Source organism: Bombina bombina, chromosome 1, assembly GCF_027579735.1.
Source record: "Bombina bombina isolate aBomBom1 chromosome 1, aBomBom1.pri, whole genome shotgun sequence".
In the NCBI taxonomy this organism is placed as follows: Eukaryota; Metazoa; Chordata; class Amphibia; order Anura; family Bombinatoridae; genus Bombina; species Bombina bombina.
Window position 1 is genome coordinate 736,432,827 of NC_069499.1, and position 23,666 is coordinate 736,456,492.

General features: G+C 41.6%; 1 protein-coding gene across 3 annotated transcripts in view; it reads left to right on the forward strand.

The window, feature by feature from the left end:
• Nucleotides 1-23,666, forward strand: part of DOCK11 (dedicator of cytokinesis 11) — a 923,283-nt gene that overhangs the window by 407,835 nt on the left and 491,782 nt on the right. For all 3 annotated transcript variants that reach the window (XM_053699249.1, XM_053699251.1, XM_053699250.1), the window contains one exon: nucleotides 20,155-20,258. In XM_053699249.1, the coding sequence (XP_053555224.1) occupies nucleotides 20,155-20,258 (104 nt within the window). The remainder of the gene's footprint in view (nucleotides 1-20,154; nucleotides 20,259-23,666) is intronic.

The following is a 23,666-nucleotide window of genomic DNA, read 5'->3' on the forward strand; positions in this document are numbered from 1 at the left end:
ATTTCGTTAGATAAAAATTATATTTAACTTAGGGGGGTGTTAGTGTTAGGGTTAGACTTAGCTTTAGGGTTTAATCCATTTATTAGAATAGCGGTGAGCTCCGGTCGGCAGATTAGGGGTTAATAAGTGTAGGTAGGTGTCGGCGACGTTGTGGGGGGCAGATTAGGGGTTAATAAATATAACATAGGGGTCGGCGATGTTAGGGGTAGCAGATTAGGGGTACATAGGGATAACGTAGGTGGCGGCGATTTGCGGTCGGAAGATTAGGGGTTAATTATTTTAAGTAGCTTGCGGCGACGTTGTGGGGGGCAAGTTAGGGGTTAATAGATATAATACAGGGGTCGGCGGTGTTAGGGGCAGCAGATTAGGGGTACATAAGTATAACGTAGGTGGCGGTCGGCAGATTAGGGGTTAAAAATTTTAATCGAGTGGCGGCGATGTGGGGGGAGCTCGGTTTAGGGGTACATAGGTAGTTTATGGGTGTTAGTGTACTTTAGGGTACAGTAGTTAAGAGCTTTATAAACCGGCGTTAGCCAGAAAGCTCTTAACTCCTGCTATTTTCAGGCGGCTGGAATCTTGTCGTTAGAGCTCTAACGCTCACTGCAGAAACGACTCTAAATACCGGCGTTAGGAAGATCCCATTGAAAAGATAGGCTACGCAAATGGCGTAGGGGGATCTGCGGTATGGAAAAGTCGCGGCTGTAAAGTGAGCGTTAGACCCTTTAATCACTGACTCCAAATACCAGCGGGCGCCCAAAACCAGCGTTAGGAGCCTCTAACGCTGGTTTTGACGGCTACCGCCGAACTCTAAATCTAGGCCTAAGTTTTTCTAGGGATGGAATTTGCTAGAAAAAAGCTGCTGATACCGGATTAATGTAAGTTAAGCCTAAATACAGTGATTTAATAGGGACTAGTATCAGGCTTGCTATCAGAGGTATATACTCTGATTAATGTGCAATATAAAACATTTGCTGGCATGTTTAATCGTTTTTATATATGCTTTGGTGATAAAACTTATTGGGGCCTAGTTTTTTCCACATGGCTGGCTTGATTTTTGACTAGAAACAGTTTCCTGAGGCTTTCCACTGTTGTAATATGAGTGTGCGGGGCCTATTTTAGCGCTTTTTTTGCGCAGTTAAAATTACAGACAGAGACATTCAGCTTCCCTCAGCAGTCCCCTGCATGCTTTAGGACATATCTGAAGGGCTCAAAAGGCTTCAAAAGTCATATATTGAGGAAGGTAAAGCCACAGTGGAGCTGTGGCAGTTGTTGTGATTGTTTAAAAATTGTTTTTTTCAATTTGTTAATCCATTTTTTGTATTAAGGGGTTAATCATCCATTTGTAAGTGGGTGCAATGCTCTGCTAACTTGTTACATACACTGTAAAAATTTCGTTAGTTTATCTGCCTTTTTTCACTGTTATTTCAAATTTTAGCAAAATTTGTTTCCCTTAAAGGCACAGTAACGTTTTTTATATTGCTTGTTTAACTTGATGTAAAGTGTTTTCCAAGCTTGCTAGTCTCATTGCTAGTCTGTATAAACATGTCTAACATAGAGGAAACTCCTTGTTAATTATGTTTAAAAGTTATGGTGGAACCCCATATGAGAATGTGTACTAAATGTATTGATTTCACTTTAAACAATAAAGATCAGCTTTTATCTTTAAAAAAATTATCACCAGAGGATTCTGGCGAGGGGGAAGTTATGCCGACTAACTCTCCCCACGTTTCAGACCCTTTGACTCCCGCTCAAGGGACTCACGCTAAAATGGCGCCAAGTACATCAAAGACGCCCATAGCGATTACTTTGCAGGACATGGCGGCAATCATGGATAATACCCTGTCAGCGGTATTAGCCAGACTGCCTGAATTCAGAGGAAAGCGCGATAGCTCTGGGTTTAGACGTAGTACAGAGCGCGCAGATGCCTTAAGGCCCATGTCTGATACTGCGTCACAATATGCAGAAGCTGAGGAAAGAGAGCTTCAGTCTGTGGGTGACATTTCTGATTCGGGGAAACCTGATTCAGATATTTCTACTTTTAAATTTAAGCTTGAGAACCTCTGTGTATTGCTTGGGGAGATGTTAGCTGCTCTGAATGACTGTGACACAATTGCAGTACCAGAGAAATTGTGTAGACTGGATAAATACTATGCAGTGCCGGTGTGTACTGATGTTTTTCCAATACCTAAAAGGTTTACAGAAATCATTAATAAGGAGTGGGACAGACCCGGTGTGCCATTTTCCCCCCCTCCTATTTTTAGAAAAATGTTTCCAATAGACGCCACCACACGGGACTTATGGCAGACGGTCCCTAAGGTGGAGGGAGCAGTTTCTACTTTAGCAAAGCGTACCACTATCCCTGTCGAGGACAGTTGTGCTTTTTCAGATCCAATGGATAAAAAATTAGAAGGTTACCTTAAGAAAATGTTTATTCAACAAGGTTTTATCCTGCAGCCCCTTGCATGCATTGCGCCTGTCACTGCTGCTGCGGCGTTCTGGTTTGAGTCTCTGGAAGAGGCCTTTCAGACAGCTACTCCATTGACTGAAATACTTGACAAGCTTAGAACACTTAAGCTAGCTAATTCTTTTGTTTCTGACGCCATTGTTCATTTGACTAAACTAACGGCTAAGAATTCTGGATTCGCCATCCAGGCGCGTAGGGCGCTATGGCTTAAATCTTGGTCAGCTGACGTGACTTCAAAGTCTAAATTACTTAACATTCCCTTCAAGGGGCAGACCCTATTTGGGCCTGGTTTGAAGGAAATTATTGCTGACATTACTGGAGGTAAGGGTCATACCCTTCCTCAAGACAGAGCCAAATCAAAGGCCAAACAGTCTAATTTTCGTGCCTTTCGAAACTTCAAGGCAGGTGCAGCATCAACTTCCTCTGCTACAAGACAAGAGGGAACTTTTGCTCAATCCAAGCCGGGCTGGAAACCTAACCAGTCCTGGAACAAAGGCAAGCAGGCCAGAAAGCCTACTGCTGCCTCTAAGACAGCATAAAGGAACGGCCCCCTATCCGGTAACGGATCTAGTAGGGGGCAGACTTTCTCTCTTCGCCCTGGGCGTTGGAGATCATATCTCAGGGATATCTTCTGGACTTCAAAACTTCCCCTCCTCAAGGGAGATTTCACCTTTCGAGATTATCTGTAAACCAGATAAAGAAAGAGGCATTCTTACGCTGTGTGCAAGACCTCCTAGTTATGGGAGTGATCTGTCCAGTTCCACAGTCGGAACAGGGACAGGGTTTTTATTCAAATCTGTTTGTGGTTCCCAAAAAAGAGGGAACCTTCAGACCCATTTTGGATCTAAAGATCTTAAACAATCACATACCGATTCACAAAGATCATCATCGGTTCCTAAGGTTTACCTTTCTGGACAGGCGTTACCAATTTGTGGCTCTTCCCTTCGGGTTAGCTACAGCTCCAAGAATCTTTACAAAGGTTCTGGGATCGCTTCTGGCGATCCTAAGACCGCAAGGTATATCAGTGGCCCCTTATCTGGATGACATCCTGATACAGGCGTCAAGCTTTCAGATTGCCAAGTCACATACGGACATAGTTCTGGCATTTCTCAGGTCACATGGGTGGAAGGTGAACGAGGAAAAGAGTTCTCTATCCCCACTCACAACAGTCTCCTTCCTAGGGACTCTGATAGATTCTGTAAAAATGAAGATTTACCTGACAGAATCCAGGTTATCAAAGCTTCTAAAATCTTGCCGTGTTCTTCATTCTATTCTGCGCCCTTCGGTGGCTCAGTGTATGGAAGTAATCGGCTTGATGGTAGCGGCGATGGACATAGTGCCATTTGCGCGACTACATCTCAGACCGCTGCAACTATGCATGCTCAGTCAGTGGAATGGGGATTACACAGATTTGTCCCCTCTGCTAAATCTGGATCAAGAGACCAGAGATTCTCTTCTCTGGTGGCTATCTCGGGTCCATCTGTCCAAAGGTATGACCTTTCGCAGGCCAGATTGGACAATTGTAACAACAGATGCCAGCCTTCTAGGTTGGGGTGCAGTCTGGAATTCCCTGAAGGCTCAGGGATCGTGGACTCAGGAGGAGAAACTCCTCCCAATAAATATTCTGGAGTTAAGAGCAATATTCAATGCTCTTCTAGCTTGGCCTCAGTTAGCAACCCTGAGGTTCATCAGATTTCAGTCGGACAACATCACGACTGTGGCTTACATCAACCATCAAGGGGGAACCAGGAGTTCCCTAGCGATGTTAGAAGTCTCCAAGATAATTCGCTGGGCAGAGACTCACTCTTGCCACCTATCAGCAATCCATATCCCAGGTGTAGAGAACTGGGAGGCGGATTTTCTAAGTCGTCAGACTTTTCATCCGGGGGAGTGGGAACTCCATCCGGAGGTGTTTGCTCAATTGGTTCATCGTTGGGGCAAACCAGAACTGGATCTCATGGCGTCTCGCCAGAACGCCAAGCTTCCTTGTTACGGATCCAGGTCCAGGGACCTAGAAGCGGCACTGATAGATGCTCTAGCAGCGCCTTGGTTCTTCAACCTGGCTTATGTGTTTCCACCATTTCCTCTGCTCCCTCGACTGATTGCCAAAATCAAACAGGAGAGAGCATCGGTGATCTTGATAGCGCCTGCGTGGCCACGCAGGACCTGGTATGCAGACCTAGTGGACATGTCATCCTTTCCACCATGGACCCTGCCTCTGAGACAAGACCTTCTACTACAAGGTCCTTTCAATCATCCGAATCTAATTTCTCTGAGACTGACTGCATGGAGATTGAACGCTTGATTTTATCAAAGCGTGGCTTCTCCGAGTCAGTCATTGATACCCTTATACAGGCACGAAAGCCTGTCACCAGGAAAATCTACCATAAGATATGGCATAAATACCTTTATTGGTGTGAATCCAAGAATTACTCATGGAGTAAGGTTAGGATTCCTAGGATATTGTCCTTTCTCCAAGAGGGTTTGGAAAAAGGATTATCAGCTAGTTCTTTAAAGGGACAGATTTCTGCTCTGTCTATTCTTTTGCACAAGCGTCTGGCAGAAGTTCCAGACGTTCAAGCTTTTTGTCAGGCTTTAGTTAGAATTAAGCCTGTGTTTAAACCTGTTTCTCCCCCATGGAGCTTAAACTTGGTTCTTAAAGTTCTTCAAGGGGTTTCGTTTGAACCCCTTCATTCCATTGATATCAAACTTTTATCTTGGAAAGTTCTGTTTTTGATGGCTATTTCCTCGGCTCGGAGAGTCTCTGAGTTATCTGCCTTACAATGTGATTCTCCTTATCTGATTTTCCATTCAGATAAAGTAGTTCTGCGTACAAAACCTGGGTTTTTACCTAAGGTAGTTTCTAACAAGAATATCAATCAAGAGATTGTTGTTCCATCATTGTGTCCTAATCCTTCTTCAAAGAAGGAATTCCTTTTACATAATCTGGACGTGGTCCGTGCTTTAAAGTTTTACTTACAAGCTACTAAAGATTTTCGCCAAACATCTACTCTGTTTGTTGTTTACTCTGGACAGAGGAGAGGTCAAAAAGCTTCGGCAACCTCTCTTTCTTTTTGGCTTTGGAGCGTAATACGCTTAGCCTATTAGACTGCTGGACAGCAGCCCCCTGAAAGGATTACAGCTCATTCTACTAGAGCTGTGGCTTCCACCTGGGCCTTTAAAAATGAGGCTTCTGTTGAACAGATTTGCAATGCGGCGACTTGGTCTTCGCTTCATACCTTTTCAAAATTTTACAAATTTGATTCTTTTGCTTCTTCGGAGGCTATTTTTGGGAGAAAGGTTCTACAGGCAGTGGTTCCTTCCATTTAAGCCTGCCTTGTCCCTCCCTTCATCCGTGTACTTTAGCTTTGGTATTGGTATCCCACAAGTAATGGATGATCCATGGACTGGATACACCTTACAAGAGAAAACATAATTTATGCTTACCTGATAAATTTATTTCTCTTGTGGTGTATCCAGTCCACGGCCCGCCCTATCTTTTTAAGGCAGGTCTAAATTTTAATTTAAACTACAGTCACCACTGCACCCTATGGTTTCTCCTTTCTCGGCTTGTTTCGGTCGAATGACTGGATATGGCAGTTAGGGGAGGAGCTATATAGCAGCTCTGCTGTGGGTGATCCTCTTGCAACTTCCTGTTGGGAAGGAGAATATCCCACAAGTAATGGATGATCCGTGGACTGGATACACCACAAGAGAAATAAATTTATCAGGTAAGCATAAATTATGTTTTTTTTTAAAAGGTACAAACCGCTATAATGTGTGTGTGTATTTATATATATACAGGGAGTGCAGAATTATTAGGCAAGTTGTATTTTTGAGGATTAATTTTATTATTGAACAACAACCATGTTCTCAATGAACCCAAAAAACTCATTAATATCAAATCTGAATAGTTTTGGAAGTAGTTTTTAGTTTGTTTTTAGTTATAGCTATTTTTGGGGGATATCTGTGTGTGCAGGTGACTATTACTGTGCATAATTATTAGGCAACTTAACAAAAAACAAATATATACCCATTTCAATTATTTATTTTTACCAGTGAAACCAATATAACATCTCAACATTCACAAATATACATTTCTGACATTCAAAAACAAAACAAAAACAAATCAGTGACCAATATAGCCACCTTTCTTTGCAAGGACACTCAAAAGCCTGCCATCCATGGATTCTGTCAGTGTTTTGATCTGTTCACCATCAACATTGCGTGCAGCAGCAACCACAGCCTCCCAGACACTGTTCAGAGAGGTGTACTGTTTTCCCTCCTTGTAAATCTCACATTTGATGATGGACCACAGGTTCTCAATGGGGTTCAGATCAGGTGAACAAGGAGGCCATGTCATTAGATTTTCTTCTTTTATACCCTTTCTTGCCAGCCACGCTGTGGAGTACTTGGACGCGTGTGATGGAGCATTGTCCTGCATGAAAATCATGTTTTTCTTGAAGGATGCAGACTTCTTCCTGTACCACTGCTTAAAGAAGGTGTCTTCCAGAAACTGGCAGTAGGACTGGGCGTTGAGCTTGACTCCATCCTCAACCTGAAAAGGCCCCACAAGCTCATCTTTGATGATACCAGCCCAAACCAGTACTCCACCTCCACCTTGCTGGCGTCTGAGTCGGACTGGAGCTCTCTGCCCTTTACCAATCCAGCCACAGGCCCATCCATCTGGCCCATCAAGACTCACTCTCATTTCATCAGTCCATAAAACCTTAGAAAAATCAGTCTTGAGATATTTCTTGGCCCAGTTTTGACGTTTCAGCTTGTGTGTCTTGTTCAGTGGTGGTCGTCTTTCAGCCTTTCTTACCTTGGCCATGTCTCTGAGTATTGCACACCTTGTGCTTTTGGGCACTCCAGTGATGTTGCAGCTCTGAAATATGGCCAAACTGGTGGCAAGTGGCATCTTGGCAGCTGCACGCTTGACTTTTCTCAGTTCATGGGCAGTTATTTTGCGCCTTGGTTTTTCCACACGCTTCTTGCGACCCTGTTGACTATTTTGAATGAAACGCTTGATTGTTCATTCAACGCTTGATTGTTCGATGATCACGCTTCAGAAGCTTTGCAATTTTAAGAGTGCATCCCTCTGCAAGATATCTCACTATTTTTGACTTTTCTGAGCCTGTCAAGTCCTTCTTTTGACCCATTTTGCCAAAGGAAAGGAAGTTGCCTAATAATTATGCACACCTGATATAGGGTGTTGATGTCATTAGACCACACCCCTTCTCATTACAGAGATGCACATCACCTAATATGCCTAATTGGTAGTAGGCTTTCGAGCCTATACAGCTTGGAGTAAGACAACATGCATAAAGAGGATGATGTGGTCAAAATACTCATTTGCCTAATAATTCTGCACTCCCTGTATATATATATATATATATATATATATATATATATATATATATATATATATATATACACACACATACTGTACATAACTAGTATAACCATAGCTAAATTTACATTAAGTATATATTTACACATTTTTAAGAAGATTTTTTTGGGAATTAACTGACGGCTAGATTACGAGTTGTGCGTTAGGGTTAAAAAGCAGCGTTGAGAGGTCCCAACGCTGCTTTTTAACGCCCGCTGGTATTACGAGTCTTGAAATGACAGGCTTACCGCTCACTTTTTTGGCCAGACTTGGAAATACCACAAATCCACTTACGTCAACTGCGTATCCTATATTTTCAATGGGACTTTCATAGCACTGGTATTACGAGTCTGACAAAAAGTGAGTGGTAGACCCTCTCCTGTCAAGACTGATACCGCATTTAAAAGTCAGTAGTTAAGAGTTTTACACTACAACGCCGTAGCATAAAACTCTTAACTAAAGTGCTAAAAAGTACACTAACACCCATAAACTACCTATTAACCCCTAAACCGAGGCCCCCCCCACATCGCAAACACAACATTTTTTAACCCCTAATCTGCCAAACCGGACATCGCCGCCACTATAATAAATATATTAACCCCTAAACCGCCGCACTCCAGCATCGCAAACACTAGTTAAATATTATTAACCCCTAATCTGCCTGCCCTAACATCGCCAACACCTACCTACATTTATTAACCCCTAATCTGCTGCCCCAACGTCGCCGCCACTATAATATATAATATATAATAAGTTATTAACCCCTAAACCTAAGTCTAACCCTAAACCTAACACCCCCTAACTGAAATATAATTTTAATAAATCTAAATAAAATTACTATCATTAACTAAATTATTCCTATTTAAAACTAAATAATTACCTGTAAAATAAACCCTAAGATAGCTACAATATAACTAATAATTACATTGTATCTAGTTTAGGGTTTATTTTTATTTTACAGGCAACTTTGTATTTATTTTAACTAGGTACAATAGTTATTAACTATTTAATAACTACCTAGCTAAAATAAAGACAAATTTACCTGTAAAATAAAACCTAACCTATGTTACAATTACACCTAACACTACACTATAATTAAATGAATTACCTAAACTAAATACAATTAAATACAATTTAAAAAAATTATCTAAAGTACGAAAAAAACAAACACTAAATTACAGAAAATAATAAAATAATTACAAGTTTTTTAAACTAATTACACCTAATCTTATCCCCCTAATAAAAAAAATAAATAAAAAAATAAAAAAAAAAGCCCTACCCTATACTAAAGTAATCAGCTCTTTTACCTGTAAAAAAAAGTACAATACCCCCACAACATTAAAACCCACCACCCACACACCCAACCCTACTCTAAATCCCACCCAATACCCCCTTAATAAAACCTAACACTAACCCCTTGAAGATCACCCTACCTTGAGAAGTCTTCACCCAACCGGGCCGAAGTCCTCAACGAAGCCGTGAATTCTATCAGCCAATCGTAATTAAGGTAGAAAAAATCCTATTGGCTGATGCAATACATCAGATGAGCCTATGCAGGGGACTGAAAAACAACAAAAAAACAACAACTTAATAACATCAACATATGAGGAGGTCATATCAAGGCAGTCTTGTATAAGGTATATGACTTAACATTGTCTCTTTTTATGCAGATTTAACTATGCGCATGGTGAGGGACTGCACATGATCCTAAACAGACTGACAAAATATCTTTGTAATAAACATCCTGTCCATAACTCTTGAATGTAAGAAAAAGGGGAATAAACAAATGCAAAGAAGGTCACAACGGTGACCTAATATCATGTGGTACATTAAATCAAGTAGTAGCATTAATGAAGAGGAGATATAGATGGAGGGAGGGAAGGGGAAGGTAAGAGAGGGGAATTACTCAAGTAACAACTCTTTGTTCCTATATGTATATAACTTCTGCGATGAGATCTGCTTTACCCTGGTGGCAAAAGTGTATTTTCTCAAGTGAGAGGACAAAATCGACTTCTTGTACCCACATCTGGGGAGAGGGGACCTGTGATTTCTTCCAAAAACTAGGGATCAACCGTTTGGCGCAGTTAAGCATACACTGCAATAGCTTCTTGCGGTATTGACATGTTATTTTGGGCAGTAGGTTGAGGAGGATCATAGTCGGTGTAATTACTATAATGGTGCCTAGGGCTGCATTAATGTGACTATTAATTGAGACCCAGTACTGTTTAATAAGGGGACAGTGCCAAAAAATCTGAGAAAGAGAGCCAGAACGCCCACAGTGTTTCCAACACAATGGAGAGGCACACGGAAAAATACTATGTAGTCTGTATGGGGAGAGATACCACCTGAGGAGGATTTTATAGTTTAGTTCCGAAATCATCGGAGAAATGGATGACTTTTTAGTTGTTCCGAAAATGTACCATTGCTGCTGAGTAAGTGTCACATCTAGCTCACTCTCCCACTTTATAGTGTATGAGGGTAGGGAAAGTGGTGCTTGAGTTTGCAGAAGCTTATACATTTTGGAAACATGGGATTTATTAATCGCAGGGGTCCGGCAGAGTGATTCTAGTGGTGTGAGGGGCCTAGTAATATTGGATTTATAGGGGGAGGTTAATAATGCATGTCAAATTTGAAAGTAAGAGAGCCATCTATGGAATGGTGGTCCAATGTTCTGGGATAGGGCTGCTTGTGTTCTAATGTGTCCATCCTGGAATATCTAATACACTGTATAAATGGGTAACAAGTAGCAATGTTGGGAACCCTTACTAGATCAGGCTGCAAAAATGTGCGGGTGAGGGGAGATACAGTGCTAGATAGGATTTTGTGTAAAACAGTCGTGCAATCCCAAACCTTTAGAGTAGATGAAATAAAATAGTTGGATCCACACTCAAGTGGACGGTGTCCCTTGGGAATCCAACAAATTTCCTCTATGCCCTTCTCCGATTTGTCCATGTTTATCGTGAAGTTAGAGATAAATCTAAAAGTTTCAAATTCTTGTAGGAGGGCTGGGATCGACTGTTTTGGGGAGCGTAGGGTGAAGATAATGTTGTCAGCATACAGAAGGCATTTTTGATTAAGAAGGCCAAAATCTATTCCTATTATTAAGGGGTTGTTTCTAATGTGCGTGGCAAGGGCTTCAACCAAAAGCGCGAATAGCAGAGGTGAAAGGGGGCACCCCTGCCTGGTGCCGTTTCTTATCAGGAATTTGTGAGAGCATGTATCGTTAGCGTGAACCATCGCTGAGAGGTTAGAATAAATGGCTTTAATTCTATTGATGGTTAAAGGAGAGAAGCCGTATTTCGACAGGGCCGACCACATAAACTCCAAGTCAACCCTGTCGAATGCCTTCTCAGCATCAGTCGAGAACATAAGGACCTGAGACTTCCTGACAGAAGCTGTGATGAGTGTTTGAAGGACCCAAATTGAATTATCTTTGGCTTCCCTACCCGGGATAAAACCGACCGTGTCCATATGGATCAGGTGGGGGAGGAATTTATTGATGCATGTTGCCAGGAGCTTAGCATATAGTTTTATGTCTATATCTATGGGATACCTGTAATAGAGGCTTCAAGAAGTTGATGTGAGAAAGTGCCTGACTGATCGATGTATTGGTATAGTGCTAACAGGTGAGGGCTTATGTTGGGTGCAAAGAGGTGAAAAAAATTTGGGAGTAAACCCATCAGGGCCTGGGGCTTGCCAAGTGGTAAATCCTTAATAGCCTGCAAGATCTCCCGAAGCTGGAAAGGTTGATCCAGTTCAGAGGAATCCGCAGCAGACAACTCAGGAAGAGCGGATTGTGAAAGATATTAATTTATTAGTCACGTCTTCGCACTAGGGTCCGTGTGTTGTAGATTGTAGAGGGAGGTGTAGTATTCAGCAAAGCTAATGACTATGGAAGTGCTATCAGAGAGAGAGCTCCCTGAAGTGTCAGTTATCTTAGTTATAAATGATTTAAACCTTTTCTTTTTAAGTGATCTGGCAAGCATGCAACCCGACTTATTACTCTCTGTGAAGAATTTGGCTTTTAGAGTTAGTGAACGCAGATGTACACTCTTAATGAGATATTTATTTATTTCTTCCCTTGCTTCCAGGAGATCCCGGGTTAGTTGACTAGATGATGGATTATTTTTGTGAGCCCTTTCGGTTTGAGTTAGTTTAGCAGTAAGAGAATTATAATGGGCAGCTCTTTGTAGGCGTAGTCTTTTGGTGTGTTTAATTAACTCCCCCCGGATTACACATTTGTATGTTTCCCAATTGTTAGAGGGAGATGTGTAGACTGATTTATTAAAAGTAAAAAATTCAGTGGTCCTCTCCGCTAAGTCGGAGAGGACCTGGGGGTCTGAAAAAATTAGGTAATTTAACTTCCATCTCTGTAGATGGGGGGGTCTCGAGGACCAGGCAGATGTACTCAGCACCGCGCTGTGATCAGACCAATTGGTGTGTGTTATACGTGAGTCAATCAGATTAGTTAAGGTGGATTGATCGCAAAATATGTAGTCAAGACGGGTATATGTGTGTTGGGGTGGGAAAAAAAAGTAAAGTCTTTTTTCAGATGTATGTGCGGTCCGCCAGGTGTCAAAAAGGGGAATTGACTGTAGTGCCACCCAATTTGCCTTAATTTGTCTGCAGCTCAAATAAGATTTCCCTACTGAGGTGTTTAGGGTTGGATTTATTAGAAAATTGAGGTCACCTCCCAGAAATATCGGGCCCTTAGCGATGTCAATTAGTTGGTTGAGAGTTTTGTGAAAAAAGGGTGCTGAAGGGCGGTTTGGGGCATATAAATTGGCCACTGTAATCGGTCTACCGAACAATAAGTCCACTACGATCAGGACTCTCCCCTCGGTAGTAGAATATTTCTGGATTAATTTAAATAGAGTTCATTTTTTGAAGGAGATACTAACTCCATTCTTCTTATTTGGACCCGAGCTAAAGAATTGCTGATCATAATGAAATTTCGGGAGCTTTGGTATTTTAGATTTTTTAAAGTGGGTTTCCTGGAGGAGGATAATATCTATATTTTTCTTAAAAAAGTCATGAAAAGCGATGGAACGTTTACCCGGGGAAAGAAAAAACCTTAACATTTTGTGTGCCTATTAGGATGGTGTTGGTCGTAGGAGGAGCTCACATTGCGTGTTGGAGCAGTATATGTGGTCAATAGTTGGTCAAGGGAAAGACAATATAGTGTGATCTAAGCACCCGCTTGAGAAGGGAAGGGATGGAATTGGACAACGACCCAGAGGGGTTGGTGAGAATGGGAAGGAGGAAAAACAGAGAAAGGGGGAGATGGACTGAGGCAAGCAACCCTACCCTGATGGGTGGAGAGAAAGAGGACTGAGGTCAGGGCAAGGAGGGGGGAGGAGAACTGGAAAGGAAGAGTGCGAGTTGGGAGAGAAAAAAAGAAAGGAAACAGGGGGCTTAGCACAGGTTGAGAGAGCACATCTCTGCATACTTAAGAACAAAAAAGGAAAAACATAGGAACATTGAACAACATCACTTCAGATATTTAACCTAAGAGAGAGAAAAAGGGAGAAAAAAAAGGGGACAACATGCAGACAATAAAATTAACATATCAGCAGAATAATCCACCAGCAGCCAAAAATGTAAGAAATTGTTCTAAGCATTTTTAGATCATAATTTTAACTCTCTAGAAACCAATATTGTGTAAAGTGGAAAGGTAAGATCCCAGCAATCGTGGGGATTGAATACAGGTTACTGCAGGGATCTAAAACACACATAACAAGTAAATATATATGTTTACCATCAGAAACATTCCATGTGAAATAGCTAGAGAGAGTAAATAAAAAAATAAAAAAATTAAAAAAAGGACAAAGAATAACAACTCACGTGTCCATGGCAAATATGCAGAGGAGTAAGACTCCAGAGGGATTAGAAAAACAACAACCTAACGTACATATGAAGTGTCATCAGGATTAGTCTGTGTATCCACAGGATGTTGCGTCTTGTGGCGATTGCACGCCACTTCGGACCGAGAGTGTCTCTGAGGTTTGGGCGAGGTGGAAGGCTTTTGCAGGGGTGGGGTGATAGTATGTCCGTCTGGTGGCGGTATGCCCAAAATTTCATAGAGGGAATTGGCTTCTGTAGGGTCTTTACATTCATATCTTTTCCCATTCCTAAGGATTTGTAGCGACGCGGAGAACCCCCACCTGTAGGGGATCTTCTGTATCCTTAGGTGAGCAGTGATGGCATTGAATTCCCTGCGCTTTTGTAGGGTTCTGCTGGACAAGTCCTGAAAGACTTGGATCATGGATCCCATATAAGAGAAGTTGTGTTGACGTCTGGAGAAGTTGAGTATTTTATCTCTGTCTCTAAAGCTTTGGAAACATATTACAATGTTTCTAGGAGGCTGGTTTTCGCTTGGTTTAGGTCTGAGCGACCGGTGAGCCCTCTCAATAGGGATCTCTGACATCACAATAGAATTAGCAATTGCTAGAGATTGAAAAAGTTCTTGAAGGTAATGTGGTATAGCGTCATTCAGCACTGTCTCAGGAATTCCTCTTATCCTTATGTTGTTGCGACGTGTGCGGTTTTCTATATCGTCGATTTTAGACTCTAGGTCATTGATCATCCTTTGTCGCTGTTGTATCTGATGATCCATGCTATTCATATCCTTAATGAGTTCTTCCCGATCGTCCTCAAGAGCTTCCACTCTTAAGCCTAGCTCGTTAATTTCACGTTTGAGGTCTGCACATTCTTCACGTATACAAGACTTTACTTGAGAAATAAGGCCCTCCATAACTTTCAAGGTGATGGGTTCATCAGGAGGTGGTGGTGCTATGTCAGTAGACTGCAAAGTCTGGTTTGAATCAGCACAGTCACTAATAAAGTCTTCATCCCTTTCTGTGAAAGAGCGGTTGGAGGCCTTTTTCTTTTAAAATTGTTTAAAGAAAGTAGTAGTGGTGCTCGCTCCTAATGAAGTAGTCTTCTGTAGCTTGTCAGCCTTGGTATGTCTACGATTAGCCATCATGGGGTGTGTGCTGGTACCTGGGTCTTTAAAATGGGTGGCCACTGCCGCAGTTTAAGAGGTTTTGCGATTCACCAGCTGTGGCTGTGTTGGCAGAGTACCACTTTTGTTGAAATATCTGTTCCCAGGTGCACCCACAAAAGCCCCCCACTATTAATGTTTACCGGGTATTGTTAGGTGCTGTTGCGGTACCTTAACAGTGATAGAGGCCTAGGTACTATTAATAAGGTCAAAAAAGAGAAATAGCACCAATAAGTCGTAGCATCTGTTATGGTAAGAAATGTTTATTGTACAATCCAATGTTAGAGTACAAACAGAGTCACAGTGGAGAACGCCCCAGGAAACACCACTTGGTCCAGCCTTGCAACGTCACGGGTTAGGTACTGAGGAAACGTCCTTGCGTCGGATCTACTGACACGCCGAGAAGGGAAACACAGACTGCACCCCCCCGAAAGGGTTCATCGCCCACTCGAGGAGAAGTACAGGAGTGTCCCCAGGCACCCCACCATCGGATTGGAGGGTAAGAATTGATCGGAGACGCAATACTGTGATTTAACACTGCCACCCGTGACTATTAGGCTTTTGAGACACCTGGAAACTGTGGAACTTTACTTTCATTTCATTCCATACTTTGTCCATAAGGCACAACGGACTCTGTTCCTACCCCAGTGACTTTTTATATTGACTTTTTTTGGTTCTTTACTAATACACAGTTAATTGGAACCGAGAACTTCCCCACGACTGGGTGCTTTGATATACGTTTTTAAGCACCAGGGGATTATTTGATTCTGAACACAGTTTCTTCTTTTTGATGATTTATTGATGAATACTATTAATAAGTATTGGTTTTGAAGTAGAGGCCCATATATCTCAAAGAAAATATATTTGACACGTCTTGACTGATGCTGATGCATAAACAGGGCAACCAGTGCCTAAGCGGGTGTTACGTGATGCCAAAGGTGCTTTATTTATCAGATAGGAATGTTCATGCCTGCTCATTATAGATTCATTATCAGTATGAGTGTTAGATTAGTGTATTTCTCAAGAGCTGAGGTTATCGTTCTTAAACTGCCAATAATGCTGCCATAATATTCCTAGAGAACAACTTAGTCAGTAGGAGTGATATATATCATCACATAAAAAAAGGGTGAGGCCTAGTGCGCCATAATATTTTTCATAATGCATTTGCTTGTGTGAGCAATCCGGCTGCTGTGTCAGGTGCAGTGTAGTCACCAAGTCTCTGATACCTGTTCCGGTGAGCCTGTAGGGATGTTTACTGAGTGCGCTTATCCTGCGCAGCGATCTGCCGTGGCAGGGCCTAAGGCATGGAGGCCCTATGACGCTGGCACAATTTTCCGTGCGAGCAGAATCAAAACTCGCTTGCAGCAAGATCAATATGTGTTCCGGTGCCGATACACCTCTCTGAACCTGTCAATAGGTGTAGTTATAGCTGCAAAGACGTCTCTCTTCTACTCCTTGCAGGGAGCCTCAGAAAAGTGCAGCCATCACGTATATCTGCAAGCTCCACCCCCTCATAATTTATGTTTCTATCTCATGTTCAAAACCAATAATCTTCATATATTTTACATCCTACACCAAAACTTTTTTTTTTATTAGAATATATGTGAAACAACAAAAAGAGTTGAAAGGGTAATAATATTAGGGCTTGAAATATAAACTTTAAAATAAATATTACTTTTCTGTTCTGAAATTCCATATTTCACATAATTTTCAAACAATATGGTGTACCTAAGTTAGATTACAAGTGGAGCGCTATTTTAAAGTGTACCCTTTAAGGGGTAAATTTGCCCGTTTACGGTGCACTTTAAAATAACCAGCCATTACAAGTGATGGCCTCTTATTAAATGTGCCCCAATTGCCCTCCAAATAAAGTGTACAGTTCTTTTCTTTAAATAAAAAATATTATCATCATCTTTATTTAAAACAAAAAATATAGTTATAAGTGGTTAAAGTGAGGGGATATGGGGTCTTAGAAAAAAACAGAACTGAAAAGTGCCTTTACCTTGCGGCTTATGGGGACTGTGTTTTCACTGTTGATATATATGTATATGCTTATATACATATAAATGTATGTGTTAATATGTGTATATACAAATTTAAACACATAAATATATACATATTTATTTAATATATATTTTACATTTTTTGCGCAACTTACCCCAAGTGCTACAATAGCATGAGAATGAGGCTCCTATTGGAACCTTTGGAATCGAGCTCTCATGAGCACAAGGCTTCCAGGTAATGCAAACACAAGGTCGCATTGCGCCTTACTTGTAATGCACTGGTATTACTGATTGGATTGCAAATATCGCGCTTGCGTTAGTTCAATTTTGCGCTCCAGTTGTAATCTAGGACACGGGTACAGCAAATCATGTCCACCCACAAGTTGATAATTCCGCCCCTCAGTCTTTTTACGTCTGACACCGTGAATAATTCCAAAATTATGAAGTGAAAATTACTTCACCATCCTATACTATAAAAGCGCAAGTGTGTTTGTCCGAAGCTGTCATGCGCAGTAGAGACAGCACGAGGACAAACACACCTGGCCTTAGATTCCCTACCTGATCTGCCGACTGCTGCGATAAGAAGTGGGCGTGACCGAGCGCGCACGGGGGCGTGACCGAGCATGGAGGAGCATGGCCTAGCATTGGGTTTCGTGAAGGGGGCGGGGCCTGGCACAAAGGTCTGTGAAGGGGGCGTGGTCAGGGCGGGGCCGTGAAAGGCCATGGAGACAGCTCAAGCAGCTCAAAAGAGGGGAGAGAGAGATCAAGAGGGGAGAAAGAGAGAGGGGAGAGAGAGAGAGGGAAGAGAGAAAGAAGGGAGATGTGGAGAGAGAGAGAGAGAGAGAGAGAGAGGGGAGAGAGAGAGAGGGGAGAGAGAAAGAGGGAGGGAGGGAGATAGAGAGAGGAAAGAGAGAGAGAAGGGGGGGAGAGAGAAAGAGGGGAGATGTGGAGAGAGAGAGAGAGAGGGGGGGAGAGAGAGAGAGGGGAGAGAGAAAGAGTGAGGGGGGAGATAGAGAGAGAGAGAGAGAGAGGGGAGAGAGAGAGAGAGAGAGAGAAAGAGAGAGAGAGAGAGAGAGAGGAGAGAGAGAGAGAGGGGAGAGAGAGAGAGAGAAAGAGAGAGAGAGAGAGAGAGAGAGAGAGAGGGGGGAGAGAAAGAGGGGAGAGAGAGAGGGGAGAGGGGGAGAGAGGGGAGAGGTGGGGAGAGAGAGAGGGGGGAAGAGAGAGAGAGACAGAGGGGGAGATAGAGAGAGAGGGGAGAGAGAGCGAGGGGAGAGAGAGAGGGGAGAGAGAGAGAGGGGGGAGAGAGGGGGAGATGTGGAGAGAGAGAGAGGGGAGAGAAAGAGGGGAAAGAGAGAGGGGAGAGAGAAAGAGAGAGCGGGGTGAGAGAGAGAGGGGAGAGAGAGGGGGAGAGAGAGAGACACAGAGGGGGAGATAGAGAGAGAGAGGGGGGTGAGGGAGATAGAGAGAGAGGTTGAGAGAGGGGAGAGAGAGGGGGGGGGGGAGAGAGAGAGAAAGAGAGAAAGGGGGAGAGAGAGAGAGAGAAAGAGAGAGAGAGAGGGAGGAGAAAGCGAGAGAGAGAGGGGAGAGAGAAAGAGAGAGGGGAGAGAGAGAGGGGAGCGAGAGAGAGGGGAGAGAGAGAGGGGGGGAGAGAGAGAGGGGAGCGAGAGAGAGGGGAGAGAGAGAGGGGAGCGAGAGAGAGAGAGAGAGAGAGAGAGAGAGAGGGAAGAGGGGAGAGAGAGAGAGGGGAGGGAGAGGGGAGAGAGAGGGGAGAGAGAGAGGGGAGGGACGGGAGAGAGAGAGGGGAGATAGAGAGTGGAGATATAGAGAGAGGAGATGGAGAGAGAGAGAGAGAGAGAGGGGGGAGAGAGAGAGAGGATATGGAGAGAGAGGGGAGAGATAGAAATAGAGAGGGGAGATAGAGAGAGAGAAGGGAGATGGAGAGGGAGAGAGAGAGAGAGAGAGCGCAAAAGAGGGTGGGAGAGAGAGAGTGCAAAAGAGAGGGAGAAAGAGAGAGCGCAAAAGAGAGGGGGGAGAGAGAGAGCTCAAAAGAGAGGGGGAGAGAGAGCGCAAAAGAAAGGGGGGAGAGAGAGAAAGCAACAGAGAGTGGGAGGGAGAGAACGCAAGGGGTGGGACCATCGTATTGCAAAAAATGGCCCGTGTGAACAGGCTTTAGGACTAGTATATTATAAATGCATTACAGTCTCCTAATTTAGTTACTGTTTTTTGTTTTTTTGGTTGTGAGAGTCCACGAGACTTGTCAGACGAGTTTCCAATAAGGGTTTTAAGTGCTCTTGGAGTTTGGGGATCTTTGCCTCCTCCTAGTGGCCAGGAGTATAATTTCCATGCATAATGGATCGTGGATTCTCACCCCCATAAAATAAATTATCAGGTAAGCATAAATAATATTTTATGCAATACTAAAAATGATTAAATAGTGTCCCTTGATCATTAATCATTGAACATATAGCAACACAGAGTCATTGTTAAACCATTTTGTAATAGTCTACTAATACTGCAGTGAGAACCTTTATGATAAACATAATGGAAAACTAGGCTAGGAACATTATTTAAACCCCCCACTATGGCTACATTTTTAAATACATTTGAAATTAAAGGAACATTATAATATCACTAATTACACAGGTTGCTATTGTAAAAATGTAATCTATGTAAAAGGTACTATATGTTCTTAAAGGGGCATTAAAGTCTAAACTAGAACATTCTCATTGAGGCAAGTCAATTTTGAACTTTTTTTGAAGCATTTTTGCAATATAAAGATACAACAAGTAATATAGGCGCATCCAATTTAACACTTTTATGTGATATAGTAATATAGGCGCATCCAATTTAACACTTTTATGTGATATATATATTTTTGCAATATACTTTTTTTTGCCAAAATGCTTCTAATAAAGGTTACCATTGTTTCACCACCTGCTCAGAGAGCCAGTAGGGCAGGTGCTGTATTTGAATACTGCTGCACAGAGCATGCAGCATATGTGCATATGCCTCTGAAAAGAATTAGATTTTACTAGAAGCATTTTTTCTAGTACAAGTTTATTGCAAAAAATGCTTCTGTTCAAAAGTGAAATGCACTCTTTAACTTTTCAGTTTTGATTATGTCCCTTTAAGTCAGTGACTTTTTTATATAACCAGTATTAAAAAAATAATGGCCAGGGCATTGACTACTTTTAAAATTTGTAACTTAAAAGTGTATTTCTTTAAACTGCTAAAGATTGAGGGTTTATTTTGCATTTTTTCTAAAATGAATCTACATTTTTTTCTATTCAAGGCTTCAGCTCTTCATTTACAAATGGTTTTTCCATTAAGAGAGAAGACTCTAGAGGATCTCTTTGTGCAGAGGGAGTGACAGATCAAAGCACTGACGGAGAAAATGTAAGGTTCCATGGGATTATTTTTATTTAACAATTTTAAATGTTTGTTAAAAAAAAAAAATATATATATAAAAATTTTGTTTATTTAGCGAGACATGTGACACAGATTCTTGTACCCCTTAAAGGGACATTAAACACTAAGGGCCAGATTTCAAGTGGAGCGCAAAATATCGGTTTAGCTAAAGCCATATTTGCGCTCCACTTTGTAATACCAGTGCATGCATTTTAGTGCCGGACTTAGGAGGACAATAAAGTGAATTGTACATTAATTTCCATTCCTTAATGAAGTACTAAAGTAAAGCTAACATTTACAAGTCAATATGCATAAAAAGGCTTGTTCTCTTAAATGATTAATAAAAAGTCCAATGTAAAATCATTGTTAGGGCAGGTATGTTGGCATTTACTTCAGTCATTTTCTTGTAAACTGTAATCAGGTTAGGCAATAGGAATGAGTTGGCACTTGCTCTTTCAAATTCTAAAGAATTATTGCATCATGATGTAAAAGAAGCAACATATATACATTTAAAGGGGCATAATACCCATATGCTATGGAAAAAAGATATTTTACCTCAAAGTTTTTTCAGCTCACAATAGTAAGTGGTATGTGAACAGTTATCCTTCAGTTACTGTCAGATGCATATTTGAAGAAAAAGAAAAAAGACAATCAGCTCACACTTGACTGTGATCTTGTGAGATTTCACTGAAATCTCTTGAGATTTAAAAGTAAACTTCCTTAAACTGTGGAGGGAAATAACATGCCTGTGTTTTCACATGCCAGATGCACTCTCCCTTAACTAGCATCATGATTGGCTGCTTAAAGTCCCTTTACAATGTGATGTGACTACTAAGGGAAGTTTGAGGTTAATAGCTTTATTTTTTACATAGAGACATTAATGTAATATTTCCTAATCAGCTTTTTACAGTTATGCTGCATCACTCTGAAGTGCTTCAACATTTGGGTATAATGTCCCTTTAAATCTATATATGCATATTTAATAAATTATACTTTAATTTACATATCCTGTAAATATGCTTCTTTACTTCTGAAATTTAAGGGACAATTTGCTTGTTCTATTTAAATATTTGTAATATTTAGTCTGGTAACTTTCGGGTTGGTCACAATCTTTCCGATTTTTTGGCAGATACTGATATTTAAAGTTTGACCAATATTCTCAATATGATTTTCTAGTGATCATAATCACAAATTGCTTCAGATGTTTAAACCCTTCAGCTGCAACCAAGTTTTATAATGATAACCACACAAAAGTGTGTTAAGTTTGCAATATCTGCATTGAAAATGGATATGCAACTAGCATGACAAATTTAATGGCAATTTTGCAGGTTTAGATATTATATTAGAGATATTTAGACTAACCCTTTGTACAGAGTGTCATGTTAAAGGGACACTAAACCCATTTTTTTCTTTAATGATTCAGATAGAGCATGCAATTTTAAGCAACTTTTTAATTTACTCCTATTTTCAAATTTTCTTCATTCTCTTGCTATCTTTATTTAAAAAGCAGGAATGTAAAGCTTTAGAGACGGCCCAATTTTGGTTCAGAACCTGGGTTATGCTTGCTGATTGGTTTGCTAAATGTAGCCACCAATAAGCAAGCGCTATCCAGGGTGCTGAAACTGAAATGGGTTGGCCCCTAAGCTTTAAATTCCTGCTTTTTAAATAAAGATAGAAAGAGAATGAAGACAAATTGATAATTGGAGTAAATTAGAAAGTTGCTTAAAAATGTGGGTTTAGTATCCCTTTAATAATAACTGTGAAATGAACCACAAATGAACACAAAAGCAATATATTTTTAATGATTAATGAAGCCATTTGAACAGGTACATGATGGGTATAGTGAATTTTAGATGTGTACATACAATATGGAAGCCTTAAAAAAACAGAATTTATGCTTACCTGATAAATTACTTTCTCTTGTGGTGTATCCAGTCCACGGATTCATCCTTACTTGTGGGATATTCTCATTCCCTACAGGAAGTGGCAAAGAGAGCACACAGCAGAGCTGTCCATATAGCTCCCCCTCTAGCTCCGTCCCCAAGTTATTCGACCGACGGTTAGGAGAAAAAAGGAGAAACCATAGAGTGCAGTGGTGACTGTAGTTTAAACAAAAACATTTTAACCTGACTTAAATGCCAGGGCGGGCCGTGGACTGGATACACCGCAAGAGAAAGTAATTTATCAGGTAAGCATAAATTCTGTTTTCTCTTGCAAGGTGTATCCAGTCCACAGATTCATCCTTACTTGTGGGATACCAATACCAAAGCTTTAGGACACGGATGAAGGGAGGGAACAAGACAGGTAACCTAAACGGAAGGCACCACTGCTTGCAAAACCTTTCTTTTGATTGAAGATATAAAACTACAAATCTAACACCACATTCACTTTACCCTCCCGTGGAGATGCCCTACTGCTAGAGCGGCAAAGAGAATGACTGGGGGGCGGAGCTAGAGGGGGAGCTACATGGACAGCTCTGCTGTGTGCTCTCTTTGCCACTTCCTGTAGGGAATGAGAATATCCCACAAGTAAGGATGAATCCGTGGACTGGATACACCTTGCAAGAGAACTAAGACCTTGTTCACGTTGACTTGATCACTGATGCAAAACTCGTTTTTAGAAATAAAAGTACTGTAACTTAACATTACACCGCCACAAAAAGAGAAATAGTAGCTGCAGGAACCAAAACAAGTTAAAAAAAACTGTATGTTTATTGTAGGCGTTAAACATTTACAATCATAACCATGATCATACTGATCACACATCTGACGCATTTCCTGCACCCCAGACGCACTTCTTCAGATCTTAATATTACAGACTTGCGAAATGTTAACTAAATACAAATATTTTTAGGGCCGAATTATCAAACTCCTTCAGGCTTGTCGGAAACAGCAGTTATGAAGCAGCGGTCTAAACACCGCTGCTCCATAACTTGTCCGCCTGCTCTGAGGCTGCAGACATCAATCCACTCAATCCTATACGATCGGGCTGATTGACACCCCCTGCAAGCGGCCGATTGTCCTTTAATCTGTAGGGGGCGGCATTGCACAGGCAGTTCACAAAAACTGCTTGTGCAATGATAAATGCATTTATCAATGTGCGGCGGACATGATACGCTACATTGTATCATGTCCGCTCGCACTGTCATAAATCGGCCCCTATGAACGTGATTCCAAATGGCTTTTCTCTTGTTAAGTGTATTGAGTCCACGGGTCATCCATTACTTATGGGATTATATCTCCTTCCCAACAGGAAGTTGCAAGAGGATCACCCAAGCAGAGCTGCTATAAAGCTCCTCCCCTCACACGTCATACCCAGTCATTCTCTTGCAACTCAACTACATAGGTAGTTGTGAGAGGTCTGTGGTGTTTTTATACTTAGTTTATTTCTTCAATC